Below are 16,606 nucleotides of genomic sequence, written 5' to 3' on the forward strand. Positions count from 1 at the left end.
TTAAGACTCATTCAACACCAGGCAAAACAAGGACAGAATATGAAAAGCTGGGGAAATACGTTCAGAACAAGAATATGATGGCAGAAAATGGCTCACATTGAGTGTGATGCAAACATCATAGGCCCATGTAACCGTTTTGACATTTGGCATACTTTTTAAAAGTCTGTATGTGATTTTAACAATCTGTATTTGGAATGTAACTAGAAACTTTTTTTGCACACTCTTGTTTAAAATGCTGATTTTTAGTATATATACATTAATCTTTTGTTTTTGAGGTACCAGAGGCCAGTTACTGAACCCAGGATCTTATATGTGGGAAGCTGGTGCTCAACCACTGAGCCACACTGGCTTCCCTGAGTTGGTTTTATCGTTTGTTTTGCTTGTTGTTTGTTGTATTTTTCAGGAGGCACTAGGAACTGAAATGAATCCGAGACCGCTCACTTGGGAAGGGGGCACTCAACTCCTTGAGCCACATCTGCTCCCTTTTCTCTAAAAACATAGGCCAAAAAAACTTGCATTGAATTACAAGTATGTTTATTTTATTGTTATTTTTATTTTATTTATTTATTTTTTAGGCGGTACTGGGGATTGAACCTGGAATCTTGTACATGGGAAGCAGACATGCAAACCGCTGAGCTACACCTGCTCTACTCAAGTATGTTTTATGAAGTTTGAATTTTAAATATCAAGAGGTGGAGCAGGTAGCTTGGTGGTTGAGTATATGCTTCTCATGCACAAGATCCTGGGTTCAGTTCCCAGTACCTCCTTAAAAAAATAAATAAATAAATAGGTGTTCTAATGGAAAAATATTGACATGAGGGCATGCTCAGCAGGGTATGTCTGTTTTTCCCCAAAATTCTTTGCTAATATTTTTTTACTTAACTCTCAATAGATGACATTTTCTACACTGTAATTGATCTTTCCAAGTAGGTTAAAATAAACTGAAACTTGTCCTTTTAAATTTTTTAAAAATTAGTGTTTGAAGCTGTCACAAATTTAATTAATGTATAATATTGTTGACTTAATAAAAAGTGTAAATCTACAGTTCTTAAATCTGACCCATTTTTCTATGAAAATGAGGTACAATGAAAGGATAAATTGGTACTTTTGATCAAAATAGTTCAATAATAAAAAAGTATAATAGTACAATAAAGTTCATGTATTGAATTTTCTACTCTAAATGTAAGTATTAAAAAAGATATAGCTAGGCTCAAAAATAAGACATTGCCATGGCCCAGAAATATTACTAATTTACTGAGTCCTGGGAATAGAAGCAGGCCTGTGGGGCTAAAGTTGGACTTCTGTGGGATGATGGGGGTACTAAAAGGGATTAAAAAAATGGAGGATCAGAGTCAGGTTCACTGTGTGAAAATACAGACTCACGTGGCTCCTCTTTAAATATAGATGCGGAATAAAATTGCTACTGATTTGCTCCCTGGATCTAAATTTATAAGACCTGGTTCTGCCTGAGGCTCAGGAAGGTAAGGTAAACTATAAACCATTGGTAGGGAGGATGAATGTGTATAGGAACAGAAAAGGGAAAATAAAACCACCAATTTGAAATGAGCTATAAACCAAAATTCTAGAGCACATGAAGAAATGTATTGGTAAGTGTTGGATTGCCAAAGGACTGCCAATGCAAGGTACCAGAAATTGGTTGGCTTTTATAAAGGGGATTTATTTGGGGGTAAAAAGCTTACAGTTCCAAGGCCATGGAAAGTCCATACTGAGGCACCATCAGAGATGCTTTCTCACCAAAGTCAGCTACTGATGATCTTGGCATGTTGCCATGTGGTGAAGCAAGATACCTGCTAATCTTTGCCCAGATTTTAGCATTCCCCTCTGGGTTCACTCTTTCCTCTTGAGCTGCTCCTTGGGCTCAGCCTCTTGGGGCTTTGTGCTAAAGTGACCCTTAAGCAGTCCTCTCTCCTGGCCAAGGGCTGGTCTCTTCTCTCCTTGTAGCTCAGCTGTGGGCAGAACTGGAGTCTTTCCTCTCACATAGCAGAATCAAACATGGCAGTTCACTTTCTTCCTTATCTGTCAGTTTGAGTCCTTTTATCTCAGACCCAGAAAGGGAGCAGAAACTCAAACTGCATCCCACCTCACTGACTAGTCCAATCAAAAGCCCAAGTAATCTAAATACCCTGAACTGAATTCATTGCAATCAAAAGGTATCACACCCAGAGGAATAGATTAGTTTACAAACATAATCTTTCTCTTTTTGGGATTCATAAAATAATTTCAAACTGCCTCAGTAAGGAAGATAGCAAACAAAAATTTAAGATTGGACCTTTAATTAACATTAGTTGAGGGAAACGGACTTTGGCCCAGTGGTTAGGGCTTCCGTCTACCACATGGGAGGTCCACGGTTCAAGCCCCGGGCCTCCTTGACCCGTGTGGAGCTGGCCCACGCGCAGTGCTGATGCGCGCAAGGAGTGCCCTGCCACACAGGGGTGTCCCCAGAGTAGGGGAGCCCCACGCGCAAGGAGTGCACCCATAAGGAGAGCCGCCCAGCGCGAAGGAGGGAGCAGCCTGCCGAGGAATGGCGCCGCCCACACTTCCTGTGCTGCTGACGACAACAGAAGCGGACAAAGAAACAAGACGCAGCAAAAAGACACAGAAAACAGACAACCGGGGGAGGGGAGGGGAATTAAATAAATAAAAATAAATCTTTAAAAATAAATAAATAAATAAACATTAGTTGAAATCCATTTCATAGTATAGTTTAACAGATATTACAGTGGTTTTAGGATATATAAAGAGATAAATGAAGAATTACATTATTTTTTAAAAGAACAAGAAGTGAGATAAAAATTTGTTTACTAACTCCATGGAAGGGTATATACATCAATCCTAGACACTTCAAAGTAGTTCTTGCCTGGGAGTTCCCTTAGATATCTGGCAGAAGAAAATACACATTTTTTTTTTTTGGCAGAAATCTACCTTCACCCTAGGTTTCAAACAATTTCTAAAATAAAGCTTAAAGGAAAAGTTACAGATATTTTTTAATTTAAAAAATGAACAAACAAGGAAATAAGGTACCATGAATAAGATGTAGCAGAAACAGACTTTCAAAGGTACAGACTATTTTTTAGAAACTGTTTTTGCTATGAATTTTAAAAAAGAAAAGTTTGAAAATATATGATCAGCCACTATCCTAATCCATTCAGTTCCTCAATTAGGGTAGTGAGTGAATAGCAAGAAATACTGCATTATTTGAATCACTTCATTAATGATACTTGTGTTTCAGGTAGCTAGTAACGGTTCAGAAAATGAGGAATTAGCTTTAAATAATTCTGAATGTATTTGTTCTGAGGGTTCTAGTCGTGAATTTTCAGATAGCAAAAGATTGTGGGACTGTAAAGAATGAACAAGTAGATTTGAAAAATGGGCAAATCTTCTAAAACTGAAAAATATAAAAAATGAAGTGAAGGCAGAAACAGGGCTAAACAGGGCACTGAAGTTGCTTTTGCCTTTGGGCATTGGCTGAGCCTGGCAAAAAGGAAAAGCAGTTTTCATGGCCTCGTGGAGTGAAGGGGAAAACTACTCAGTACCTATCCGAGGTGGAAGGTGGTAGTTACGCATGAAATATTTTCAGTTTGTCTGCCTCCTGGATATATGGTAAGATTGTTTTTCTCCATTCCCTTGGAAGTTAGGCATGACCATGAGACTTTACTGATGAAATTGTAAGGGAAAATGACATGTCATTTCTGGGTTGAATCTTTAAGATCTTTAGTGTGCCATTTACCATATTCTCTTTACCCTGCATGGCAGTTGTGGAAAAACAGCCTGAAACTGTGGGTGAGGATAACATAGAGATGAGTCCCCAGGTGATCTATAATAGACATAGAGACAAGCAAGCAAGGAACCTTTATTATTTTACACCAGTCAGATTTTGTGGGTTGTTTGTAACTGTAGCATAACCTAATCTATTCTGACTGACAAATGGGGAAACTAATAAAAACTGATTGATATTCCCATAAAGCTGGGACCCCATGGGACTAAAACCTGAGTCATTTGGATCAGAGAAATCTACCCCAGACCAATCCATTCCCAGTGAGAGTATGAAAAAACATTTCTGAAAAGTCACCACAAGCTTCCTCTGGGTTTGGAGTCCTAGTTTATATCTGAATGGTCAAAAAAGTCTGAAGATGGAAATTTAAAGACTCTAAACTGGTTGGACTCCCAGGTCACTGGCAGAAGCAAATGCAATCTACTCTGTAAAACCGCAATGTGATTGTAGCATTTAAAAACCCCACTAATTTTCCATGGAAAACAAGAGGCTTTAGCTAATAGACAACTAAGTACTAAGAATACAAGACATTATGAGTAACAACCAGCAGAAATAGACATCAGAATGACAATCTCTTAAGACTTCAGATATTGATATTATCAGACAGATGATATGTTATGCTTACTATGTTTAAAAAAACAAAAGTCAAGAATGAAAATATCTTCATAGTACAAGAAAGTAGCAGATTTGATGAGGAAACAAAATATCTGAAATAATGCAATAGATGAAACTTAAAAACAATAAGCAAAATCAGCCCAGTTAAAAAACTTAGTCTAATAAACATTAGACACTGCACCCAGCAACTTCAGAACTCATGCTCTTTTCAAACACACATGGAACATTTATAAAAATCATGTAAGCAAATTTTAAAACACTTCATACTGTTAGTATCAGATGGAGTGTGTCTTTTTACCACAATGCAATTAAGGCAAAATTCATGGGTGATATTCAGCCACTGGGCACTAGGAAAGTCTTACCACTTATTTGTGGCTCTGTTTAGAAATCATTAACATGATATCCAGAAACACTCCAAGCAAGAATTTATGAATTCAAAAGTGAATGTCATTACAGATGCCACAAGCATTAAATAACAATTGGAGGGAAGCGGCTTGGCCCAATGGATAGGTCATCCGCCTACCACATGAGAAGTCAAAAGTTCAAACCCCAGGCCTCCTTGACCCATATGGAGCTGGCCCATGCACAGTGCTGATGCACACAAGGAGTGCCGCGTGGCGCAGGGAGTGCACCCCGTAAGGAGAGCCACCCAGTGTGAAAGAAAGTGCAGCCTGCCCAAGAATGGTGCCACACACACGGAGAGCTGACACAAGAAGATGACACAAGAAAAAGAAACACAGATTGCCAATGCCGCTGATAATGATAGAAGCGGTCACAGAAGAACACACAGCAAATGGACACAGCAGACAACTGGAGAGGGGAAGGGGAGAGAAAAAAAAACAATTGGATATTATGAACAACTAAAAATTTGAAAACTTATGTAAAACAAATTCCCCCCAAAATAGAATTATTGAAGCAGTCAGTCATAGAAAACTACAATAATTCTTTAATTATAAGGAAATTGAAGCTTCTTAAAATATAACCGCAAGCCAAGATGATTTTAACTGTGCTTATCAAACATTCAAGTACAAATAATTCTAATCTCATACTAACTATTCCAGAGTATAGAAGGAGAGAACTTTGCCAAAGAGGATTTTATGAGACTAGCTGACTGTGATATCAAAATCTAGTAAGGTTGTTATAAGAAAGGAAAACTGCTAGCCAATATCACTCTTGAACAATGAATGATGGTAAATATCCAGAACAAAATATTCTATTCAAATCAGAATCCCAACAGATAGTATTTTTTTTTTAACTGGACAACTTGATTATTAAATTTATACAGACTTGAAAAGGCCAAGATCAAAGGAACTCTTAAAGAACAATAATATGGGATATTCTAACGGATACAAACTTTCTCCAAAGCTATAATAATGAAGACTGTAGTTTGGGTTCAGAAATATGAAATATGACAGACGTAATAGGGGAAGGAAGGGTTTTTCAGGAAATGGTGCTGAAACAGTTTATTTTCCAGATGGTAAAAAAGGAAATTGTGTTACCTTACACAAAAAATCAAAATACCAAATGGAATGGTTTTACAAATTTAGAAGAAAATATTAGAAATTATCTTTATGCCTCAATGTCAGGAAGAATTTTATAACACAAAAGGCTATAATAAAAAAACATATATTTGACTATTTTAAAATTAAGAACTTAAATTTGTGAAAAGACACTATAAGGAAAGTGAAAAGACAAGCCATGGAGCAGATGTAGCTCAGTGGTTGAGCCCTTGCCTCCCACATACAAGGTCCCAGGTTCAATACCCAGTACTTACTTTAAAAAAAAAAAAAGACAAGCCACAACCCGGAGAAATATTTACAACGCATATACACATATAACAAGATTAATGTCAAGATTTTGTAGAGAATTTCTGTAAAGAAGCACTAAGAAAAAGACACACACACTCAACAGGCCTTTCACAGAAGAAAATACCTGAATGGCCACAAACATGAAAATTGACACCATCTCATTAAATCAGAGAAATTGGAACCATAATATGATACAATTAAATGTATTATTATGAAGCAGTTTCTAGTGGATTACAAATTCTTAATGGTAAAGTTACTCTAGTATACTGTATTTATTTTCTTTCTCAAGTATATATCCCAGAGAATTTCTTGCATATTTTTACCAGTATACATGTATAAGAATGCCCCTAGCACCATTGTTCCTAATTGCGAAAACCTAAAAACAGTTCAAATATCAATCAACAGTAGAATGGCTAAGTAAATTTCTTTTTTTTTTTTTTCCTTTTTTTTTTCTTTTTTTTTTTGAGGTACCAGGGGTAGAGGTGGGAAGCCAGCATTCAACCACTGAGCCACATTGGCTTCCCTGAATTGGGGGTTTTGGTTTTTTTTTTTTTCCTTTTCTTTTTTTTTTTACTCTTCCAAGAGACACTGGGAACCGAACTGGTACCTCCCACATGGAAGGCAGGAGCTCAACTGCTTGAGCCACATCCACTTTCAGTAAATTTTAATATATTCATGCAATGAAATGCTATAGAGTAGTGAAAACAAGTAAACTATGGTTATATATAACATAAATGAATTTCAGGAGAATTAGTGTTAAGTGAAAGATGTAAATCTTAAAGTAATGTTAACTCATTTATATAAAGTGTAAAAAGTAAGCACACTTAAGATTTTTTGGTACATTCATAGGTGGTAAAATGAAAAGAAAGGGTAGGATTATGTCAAAAGTCAGAGTAGTGGTTACCTCTACTCTTGGGGGTGTGGAAAGGGAAAGAGGGGAGGATGCACTTAGGATAGAGCGCATGGAGTTTTCAAAGGTATTGTTTCTTAACCTAGATGATGATAGATACAGAAGTATTTTGTTTACTAATTTTTAATTTGTAGCGGTATGTATATATACACTCTTAAGTATAATACACCATAAAGTGGGGAATTAGAGTCAAATGGCAATGAGTTATGGTAGAGTACAAGAATTTTCTCTTAAATGGATCAGAAAAATAGGATGGCATTTGGAGCACCATGTGGGAAGATTTTCCAAGGTTCTAGAGAAAGATATTTTCCATTCTGATTTGTCTCTGATATGTAGTTCTTTATCTCTAGTATTATTAGCATCCATACTTGGGTCCTTGTTAACAACTAAGACTTAGGATAAAGTATCTCATTATTCAGCCACTAGTACCATCATTCTCCCAGTCATCCAGTCTCAAAGTTTTCCTGTTATGCCTATATGTTGTCACCAAATACCGTGTGTCCTTTTTTTATCCCCCTCCCCTTGTAGTTTTTTGCTTGCTGTCTGCTTTCTGTGTCCATTCGCTGTGCATTCTTCTCTGTCTGTATTTTATTTTTATTTATTTCCCTCCCCTCCTTGTGGCTTGCTTGCTGTCTGCTCTCTGTGTCCATTTGCTGCATGTTCTTCTGCAGTTTTACTTGTCTCCCTTATTGTTGCATCACCTTGCTGAGTCAGCTCTCTGCAGCACTTGCGGACCAGGTGGCACTCCATGGTGCTTGCAGGCCAGCAGCTCTGCGTAGCGTGCAGGTAAGCCTGCCGGTAAGCCTGCCTTCACGAAAAGGCCCTGGGACTTGAACCCAGGGCCTCCCATTTGATAGATGGGAGCCCAACTGATTGAGCCACAGCTGCTTCCCTGTGTGTGTATTTAATTTCACATATATTTATCCCTCTATTTTATTAACAGTTTTGGTGTTAATAGGTGCTTGCTATTTGACTTGAAAACAAGTATGTAGTAAATTTTTGTTAAACAATTTAAAATGGGGTGCTTGAGTATCTCAATTGAAGTAGATATGAAAAAAATGTAGGGGAAAAACCTCTAAAGGTGAATTAGGAAAAGTCAGGCTTAAACTAAATTATTAAAGTCATCAATAATAAAAATTCCATTCTGTGTAGGTACTGCAGATATACCTAGTTATCTGATCAACTAGCAAAAGCAGACACTTAAGACTCCCATTCAGCTACAGTCTTTTTATTCCTTTCTTATTGCTGGGATTTTGTATTAATTTCTTCTTGTTGTTTGAGTAAACTGGGTTTATGCTAAAGATAAGCCAACATTTTCTCATTTCTGCTCTGAAGCTTAGTCTGAGCTGGTAGATCAGTGCTTTTGACACTGCTACCTTGATTTTTTTTTTATCCTCTTTGTGGCCCTTCTCTCTAGGCTGTCTTTGGAGATTAAGGTTCCTATGAAATTGTGACTATAGCCCTATTTTGTCCCAGTTGTCTACCTTTTCTCATAATCCTGGTTGTCAATACACTTAGGTCACTCTTCCCTGCCCAGGAGGATTGGAACACTCTGGTAGATGCCCAACAGTAAGAATGGTGTTCTTGGGTCTCATCTTTTGGAACTTGCCCATTGCTCTTCCCCATTTTCATTAATGTTGTGAAGCTGCCAGGGTTGGTGAGGGCCAGAGTGGCTGCTGGGTCCCAGCCTCACTGCTCATGTGGTAGAGATGGTGATACAGGGCATGATTCTGCAGTAACAGCTCTTCCCAGAATGTGAGGGTGATTATACCTTCACAAGCAAGAGCTGCTTGGCAGCTCGTTGCTCTCTGGAGCTCACTTTCCATATCCACTACCAGTTAAATTCAGTCTCTCTCTCTTTTTCATATCCTGTGATAACCATGTAGATGCGCTGGTTCTCCCTTCAAGAAAGAACTGACAGAGCTCCATGGAGTGCAATCAGGATCTTTAGTTTTTGAGCCGAGACCTTAATAGGCAGAGTTTGTTGGATTGGCAAGTCTTTGTCGGATCTGCATCAAGGTCTGAGGCTTTCTCTGCTCAATTCTGCTTCCTCTCCCCTTTTCCTCACACGTTTCAGGTCTGCATTATAGTTTATGAAGTTTTCCATGCCCAATTCTATTTCCTTCGCTTTTATCTTTCACAGGTATTACTCCCTAATCTCTTGTATCTTAATTGTCTTAATGTCCACTTCCTAGAGACACTTGTTCCTCCCACTGGTTATGTACCTGATTTCTCCCCAAATTAAATTGCAGTAAGGATTATCTCATTTCCTCTTTTTTTATGTCTTTCCCTTTTGAACCCTCCTAGTATTTTCCAGCTCATCATTTCCCTCCAACCCCAGCACCTACTTCTCCCCTAACATCCACTTTTTTCAGTAAATGTCGTTACTGTTGCTCATGCCAAAACACCAGGGAATCACTAATGATTTCTTCTCCCTCTATTCTCCTTTTGATTCTGTCTAAATTCACAGTGAAATCAGTTCTGTCTCCTCAGTATGTTATAACATGTTGCTCTCTTTCCATCTTTACCACTCATACCTAGTCTTAAATTCTCATATCCTCCCTTATTTGGATTTTAAGAGAAGTGTCATGGATAAATCCTGGATTTCTAAATTGCAGAACTGGGTGAATAGTAATGCTTTTTAAATACTGCTAAATTTTACAAGGCCCTGAAAGGAATTGGCTCTTGCCTATCTTCATTTGAGCTTTATCTCATGACACTTTTTTATGTTTGTGCTTTAGAAATGCTAGTCCTCTTTCAGTGTCTTAAATTCTTTCATTTTCATTCTTTTATACATGCTTTTCCCTTATGCCTGGAGGGCTTTCTCTCATTCCTGTCCCACATTGTTCTTTTTCTTCTGTTAACTCCTGTTTACATTCCAAGTCTCAAATTGTGATTCTGATTTCTATTTCCCTGATTACTAAAAATGTTAAACATATTTTCACATTTGTTCTCGTTTGTGAAATGGCTTGTTCAAGCATTGTTTTGTTTTGTTTTTTCTTATTGCTTCGTAGGAGTTCTTTGAATCTTCTGGTTCTAATTTTCTGTTATATTTTGGCTATATGTGTTGTCAGTATTTTCTACCAGTTTGTGGCTTGTTTTTTCACTTTGTTTATGGCTTTCTATTAATACTTCTTTTGATGACTTTAAATTCTTTTAAAGGTAGTTGAATTTATCTGGTTTTCCTTTCTGGCTTGAATTTGTGTCATGAGAAATTTTTCCCTACCACATATTACTGAGATAGTCTCATATTTTCTTATAAACTTTTAAAATCTGTCTTCCACATTTAAGTCCTATTCCCATCTGGAAGTTTGGGGTGGGGGTGAAAGGATATGGTATGAGATAGAGATCAGTGAGTAAAAGGGAGGTTTACTATAGTAAGGGATGGGGCGATGTAAGGCTTTGTAAGATCAGTAGAAGGACTTTGGCCTTAACTCTGTGTGAGATTGGGAGCCATTGGAAGGTTTTGAGCAAAGGAGTAGTGTAATCTAACTTAGTTTTTTACTCAGAGTGTTTTGGCTGATTTGTGAAGCATAAACAGAAGAAAGGCTGGAAGCAGGGAGACTACTTGGGGAAGAATTGTAGTAATCCAAATACAAGGCAGTGATGGCTTATACCAAAGTGATAGCTGTGGAACTAGTAAGAAATGACTTACTGTCTGGGGTTAAGACTCAGGTATCACCATGGGTCTTTTTGGTTTTGTTTTTGTTTTTTAAAGCTCCCTAGGAATTTCTGATGCACAATGAAGGTTTATAATCTTTATACTACAGTTTAGAAGTTTTTACAAGTATTTCTGGAATTTAAACCACATTGGCATCTTCCTCAGCTTAGTTTAAAGGAGAGTAGAGAAGCATAGTGATTAGTAGTGTGTTTTTGCATCTGACCAAGTTTCATAGCCATGCTGTTTATTAGCTGTGTAACCTTGAGTTTTAGTTTCCTCATCTTTAAAATGGAGATTTCTCCTCCATGGATATATTTATGATTAATAAACCAATGTTTACTAAACGAGCCAGTATCTGGCACACATATGTTCAGAAAGTAGTAGCTTAAAAAAAATCTGACATTATCAGATTGGTAAAAATTTTAAGATCGATAATGCTAGCATTAATGAGAGTTTGAGGAATGCATCACAGTTAGTGGAAATGTAAAGGGGGAACCTGTATAAATTGCAGTTAACTGCAATTCTTCTGTATATTTGCAGCCCAAAATACAAAGAGTGTATATTCTTTAATCATTAATTCCACTTACAGAAATCTTATTTATGGAAGCATTCACACCTATAGATAGATACTCATTGCAGCATCTTTTAATGGCAAAAAGCTGGAAATAATTTAAGTTATTATTAGTAAAGGAAAAATTAAATTGTGAAACATGATTGTTAAAATTAATAGGTCTATAAAGACTATCATCGAAAGATCACCAAGATATATTTTAGTTTTTAAAAAAGCAACATCAGTGTATTGGTTGAAAGTGCTTATATCCTCAGTATTATATCATTTATTCTCTAAATTTTTTATGTGAGCCCTTATAGAAAAGATGTGATTAACGGTAATTTCATGCTAAATAATATTTATCAAATTATTACAGTGCCCCTATTTCCTTTAAAGATATTATATCCTTGTTATTACTATATATGTTTTAGATATATAAATAGTTATAAATTATTCAAAGGTAGCGATAGATATCCCAAGGATATCCTTTGGGAAATACATATGAAAATCCCATCTGTTCAGCATTTTGTTAGGTAATATTGAAGATACAGATATATAACAGATAGCTTCCATCTTTACTTGACTAATAATCAAATGAGTGGGTAAGATGGAATATATATATATATATAAATAAAATATTGTATAATTTACTGATCTGCTTCTATAAATTTGTTCCTAAGGGAAAACCTGACAAACACATAATGACAAATATACAATAGTATTTGTTGCATGTCTGTAATAGTAAAAAAATTGCATGTAACCTAAGTGACTATCAATAGCTATTATATAAGTTATGAAAATTAGAATAATTATTTGGAACTACAGGATTAACAAGAAACATCTACAGTAGATAAAGAGGGGATAAACAGGTTTAATAAATTATGTATAATGTCCTCTACAGATGGTAGGTACTGGAGTAGTAGAGAAAGTAAGATATAAAATAGATTTAGATGGGCAACATGTAGAAAAGAGAACACTCAGATTCTTTTTCTCTGTAGTTTTTAAATTTTATTAATTTATGTGTTATATGATAAAAGGTGATTTTTAAGTAAAAGTATCTTATATCAGGATTGTAGTAAAAATTGCGATATGAATTTTTTTGTCATATAAAAATGATTCATAGTAAGGAAACTTTCTAATGATTAGAATTGTGAAATATGACATTCCATGCCACTGAAGGTATTTAAGCAGGGACTGTTAGCCGAAAACAAACTTTATCTAATTCAATTTCCTTACTTCATGGTCTTTAGCAAATTGGTTTATGAACCCGTAGACAAAGTTACAAAATTGTGTTTGACATTGCTTAGGAATGCCATGAATTATGTATTGTGTTTTATACCCACTTAGGCCGAATACATCAAGCAATGGTAACATCTTTAAATGAAGATAATGAAAGTGTAACTGTTGAATGGATAGAAAATGGAGATACAAAAGGCAAAGAGGTATGACCACTGGTTAAATTTTTTTACTTTTAAAGAAACAACTGCAAGACTATATTTTTTAAAATCCAACTATATGCCACTCACAGGAAGACACCTTAAATATAAGAATACATAAAAATTGAAAGTACAGTAATAGAAAAATACATGTTATAACACTCACTCCTGCAACTGAGATTCTGAGTATGAAACAAAACAGAAAAGTATATGCTTTTTATATAATACATGTATTATAATTCCTTGAAAAACTGTTTCAATTAAATTTTCACACAAAGAAAAGTAGATTGTTTCTGCATATTTTGTAAGACTGGTCATGTCAATCCTGTTATTTATTAGATGAAAATATACTATTCTTTTAACCCAGCTTACAAGAGGAAAAAGTTGCTATAAGTTAATTATGTGGCCCTATTGACCACTATGTTAGTAGCAATTAATATAATTAAGACTACAAAATGTTATTTTGAGAAAGATTCTTTGGTAGGGAGTAAGTCCAGATAACATAATTTGCAAGGCAGAGTTATTTATTCTGTGTAAATTTATTTGAAAAGTAAAAGGTTAATTGTCAAAATAATTTCAAAATGTGTATGTGTGTGTGTGTGTGTTTTTAAAAAAGATTGACCTGGAGAGCATCTTTTCACTTAACCCTGACCTTGTACCTGATGAAGAAATTGAACCCAGTCCAGAAACACCTCCACCTCCAGCATCCTCAGCCAAAGTAAACAAAATTGTAAAGGTTAGTGATGAAAATTCAGACCAGGATATGTGTGCATGTATTATTTCTGGTCTGGAATTGGTAGGTAGGCTATGAACAGTATGTTTTAAATATTGGTTTTCTTTTTGAAAAAAATTTTAGTTCCTCTGTCATCCACATCAATGTATGTATATGTGCACACATGCATTACATGATTGCATTTATCTAATTCATGATTATGATAATGTTAGAATAAAAAAGTTCCCTGCTTAATTTGAATTTTTCATGAGGTTGGTAGCTTCTCAGGAGATATTAGTCACAACCTTTAACTTCAGTGTTTGAGTGGATACATATGTTGATAAAGAAGAATAGCTGTTTATTATGTATACTACCCACTCTTGCTGTTCCTTTGAAATTGTAGTTGTGTTCTTTGTGCTTCTTTTTAAAAGATGGAAAATGATAAATTGTAATTTACTTATCTGTGAAGATAAACTTTAAAACCAGTGCTCTCCTCCCAAGCTGTTTTTACTGAAAGTTTAAAAAGCACATACTTTTTTTTCCTAAAGGTAATTCTCTTCCTTTTTGTTGAAAAATTTCACCAAAATTCAAGTAGGCCCTCCAAAGTTGTTGACCATGCAATTGTGTTCAGTTCAGCCTGCATTTATTTATTTTTCCGCATTGTGTCAGATATGCACTAGACACCAAAAACTACCAAGATGAATATGACATTACTTTCAGCCTTTAGGAACTCACTGTCTTGCAGGGAAGTTGGATACATAAGCATCCATTTACAATCTGATAGAAGCTTAAGATACATCAACAAATTCTGTTTTGGAAACGATGACTATGAACCTAAGGCAAACTTTGAATTCATATAATTAAGCATATTGAGACTCACTGCTTAAAGGTAATTAATTACCACTTTAAAATGAGCTTTTTTTTTTTATATTTGTCTTCAAAACCTTGGAGTCACTTCATAGTAATTTATCCTTACTAACATATCAGTAGCAATGTTTGCTGTAGATTAGAATCACCTAGAAAATTTTTAAAAATACTGATTCCTAGGTCCTGACCTAGGAAATTCAGTTTTATTTCACCTTAAAGGAGGCTCTAGTATCAATATTCTTTTTTCTTTCTCTTTTTCTTTTTGTTTTGTTTTCAATATTATTTTTTAATCCCCCCCCACCTTGGGCTTGCTTGCTGTCTGCTCTCTGTGTCCATTCGCTGTGCGCTCTTCTGTGTGTTTTATTTTGTTTTGTTTTGTTTTACTTGTCTCTTTGTTTGTTGCATCACCTTGCTGAGTAGTTGGGCAGCACTCCGTGGTGCTTGAGGGCGGGTGGCTCTGCATGACGTATGGGCAAGCCTGCCTTCACAAGGAGGCCCCGGGACGCAAATCCTGGGCCTCCCATATGGTAGACAGGAGCCCAAATGATGGCACCACAGCCACTTCCCTTTCAATATTCTTTTAATAGTTCCCATCTGATTTGAATATGCACCTTGGGTAGAAAACCACTGCACTAGTTTAGTTGGTATCTTTTTTCCAGGTGACTAGAAATGAAATCTTGGTAAGTAAATAATAAGACCAAAAATGTGTTGCCCTGATCTATGCAGTACCCACATCTTTCAAGCACTGATATAACCTTTTTAGGATAACTGACAATGAGCATTTCATAGTATTTTGATATTTCAGTTTCACCACAGCTAGCTGTTTAAAAACTAATATTTTATTAATTACCCCCTGATATCCAAAGATGAAATATATTACATGCTTTTGGCTGAATAGCATGTTAAAAGCACATACTGCTGTGAGAATGCCTTATCTTGAGAAAATTACTTACCCTCTCTTTCCTTTAGTTTCCTCATTTATGAAACAAGAATAAAAGTAATAATGACCAAATAGGGTCGTTGTGAAGATTAATTGAATTAATAAATATATAATGTGCTACCAGCAGTACCCGCCTCATTTTAATTCCTGAATTTTTTTTTTTGGTGGCATAAGCGGGAAAAATAATATCTCATAAAAGAACTTCAATATCCTTTACATTATTGGTAATTTATTAGAAAATTTTAGTTATTTTCCACTTAGTTTTATATTATTGTATGTCTGCCTACTTATTTAATCATTTAATTAAAGGAAGCTGACATATTGATATATAATGAACATTTTTTCTTTTATAGAATCGACGGACTGTGGCTTCTATTAAGAATGAGCCTCCTCCAAGAGATAATAGAGGTAAAGTAAAAATTTATTAGTTTTTTCCTGTTGACTTCTTAGTATGGCATGACAAGTTAAACCAAAAATAATTATTGCTTTTGATATTGTTATTCCTTTAAACTTTACTTGACTAATTTTAAGATTTGTACCTTCTTCATTTCCTAGTACAATAATGTCAATATTTTAAAAAATGATTAAAAATTGTATGCGATGAATATTAAACTCCATGAAATTTGCAATTTTTTAGCCATCTCATTTTGTAGGTTTGAGGAGAGTATTAGGAAAAAGACAGGAGTAGAAGTATTCAGTTACTTGATCTCCCACTGGTAAATTTAAGTATCAAAATGTTAAACATGCCTTTCTGGCTGAAAGACTTTTTTTTTCTCTCCCCTTCGCCCCCCCCCCCCCCCCCCCCCCCCCCCCCCCCGTTGTCTGCTTTCTGTGTCCTTTCACTGTGTGTTCTTTTCTGTTTGCTTGGACTCTTGTCAGTGGCACCAGGAATATGTGTCTTCTTTTTGTTGCATCATCTTGCTGTACTCCATGGGTGCAGCACCACCCCTGGGCAGGCTACGCTTTTTTTTCACACAGGACGACTTTCCTTACGGGACGCACTCCTTGCGCATGGGGCTCCCTTATGCTTGGGGACACCCTTGCATGGCAGGGCACTCTTTGCACACATCAGCACTGTGTGTAGGCCAGCTCATCACACGGGTCAGGAGGCCCTGGGTTTGAACCTTGGACCTCCTGTGTAGTAGGCCGACGCTCTATCCTTTGGGCCAAATCCACTTCCCTGAATGACTTCTAAAGAAGAGTCATGGATAACTTTGGAATAAGCTAAAGAAATGTTGAACCTGTATAAATTGGAGTTAAATTTAGCTATTCCATATATTTTCAGCCAGGATATGTAAAACATAATTTATCTAG

At 35.9% G+C, this 16,606-nt stretch overlaps 1 protein-coding gene across 9 annotated transcripts in view; it reads left to right on the top strand.

The window, feature by feature from the left end:
- Nucleotides 1–16,606, top strand: part of KIF2A (kinesin family member 2A) — an 85,355-nt gene that overhangs the window by 26,552 nt on the left and 42,197 nt on the right. For 6 of the 9 annotated variants that reach the window (XM_004448671.5, XM_004448674.5, XM_004448675.5 and 3 more), the window contains exons 2-4: nt 12,685–12,779; nt 13,390–13,509; nt 15,646–15,700. In XM_004448671.5, the coding sequence (XP_004448728.1) occupies nt 12,685–12,779; nt 13,390–13,509; nt 15,646–15,700 (270 nt within the window). Of the gene's footprint in view, nt 1–1,409; nt 1,482–12,684; nt 12,780–13,389; nt 13,510–15,645; nt 15,701–16,606 lie in introns of those variants that run through there. The other 3 variants (XM_058309277.2, XM_071208246.1, XM_071208247.1) reach the window with 1 other exon arrangement.

The sequence above is a fragment of the Dasypus novemcinctus genome, chromosome 2 (assembly GCF_030445035.2).
Source record: "Dasypus novemcinctus isolate mDasNov1 chromosome 2, mDasNov1.1.hap2, whole genome shotgun sequence".
In the NCBI taxonomy this organism is placed as follows: Eukaryota; Metazoa; Chordata; class Mammalia; order Cingulata; family Dasypodidae; genus Dasypus; species Dasypus novemcinctus.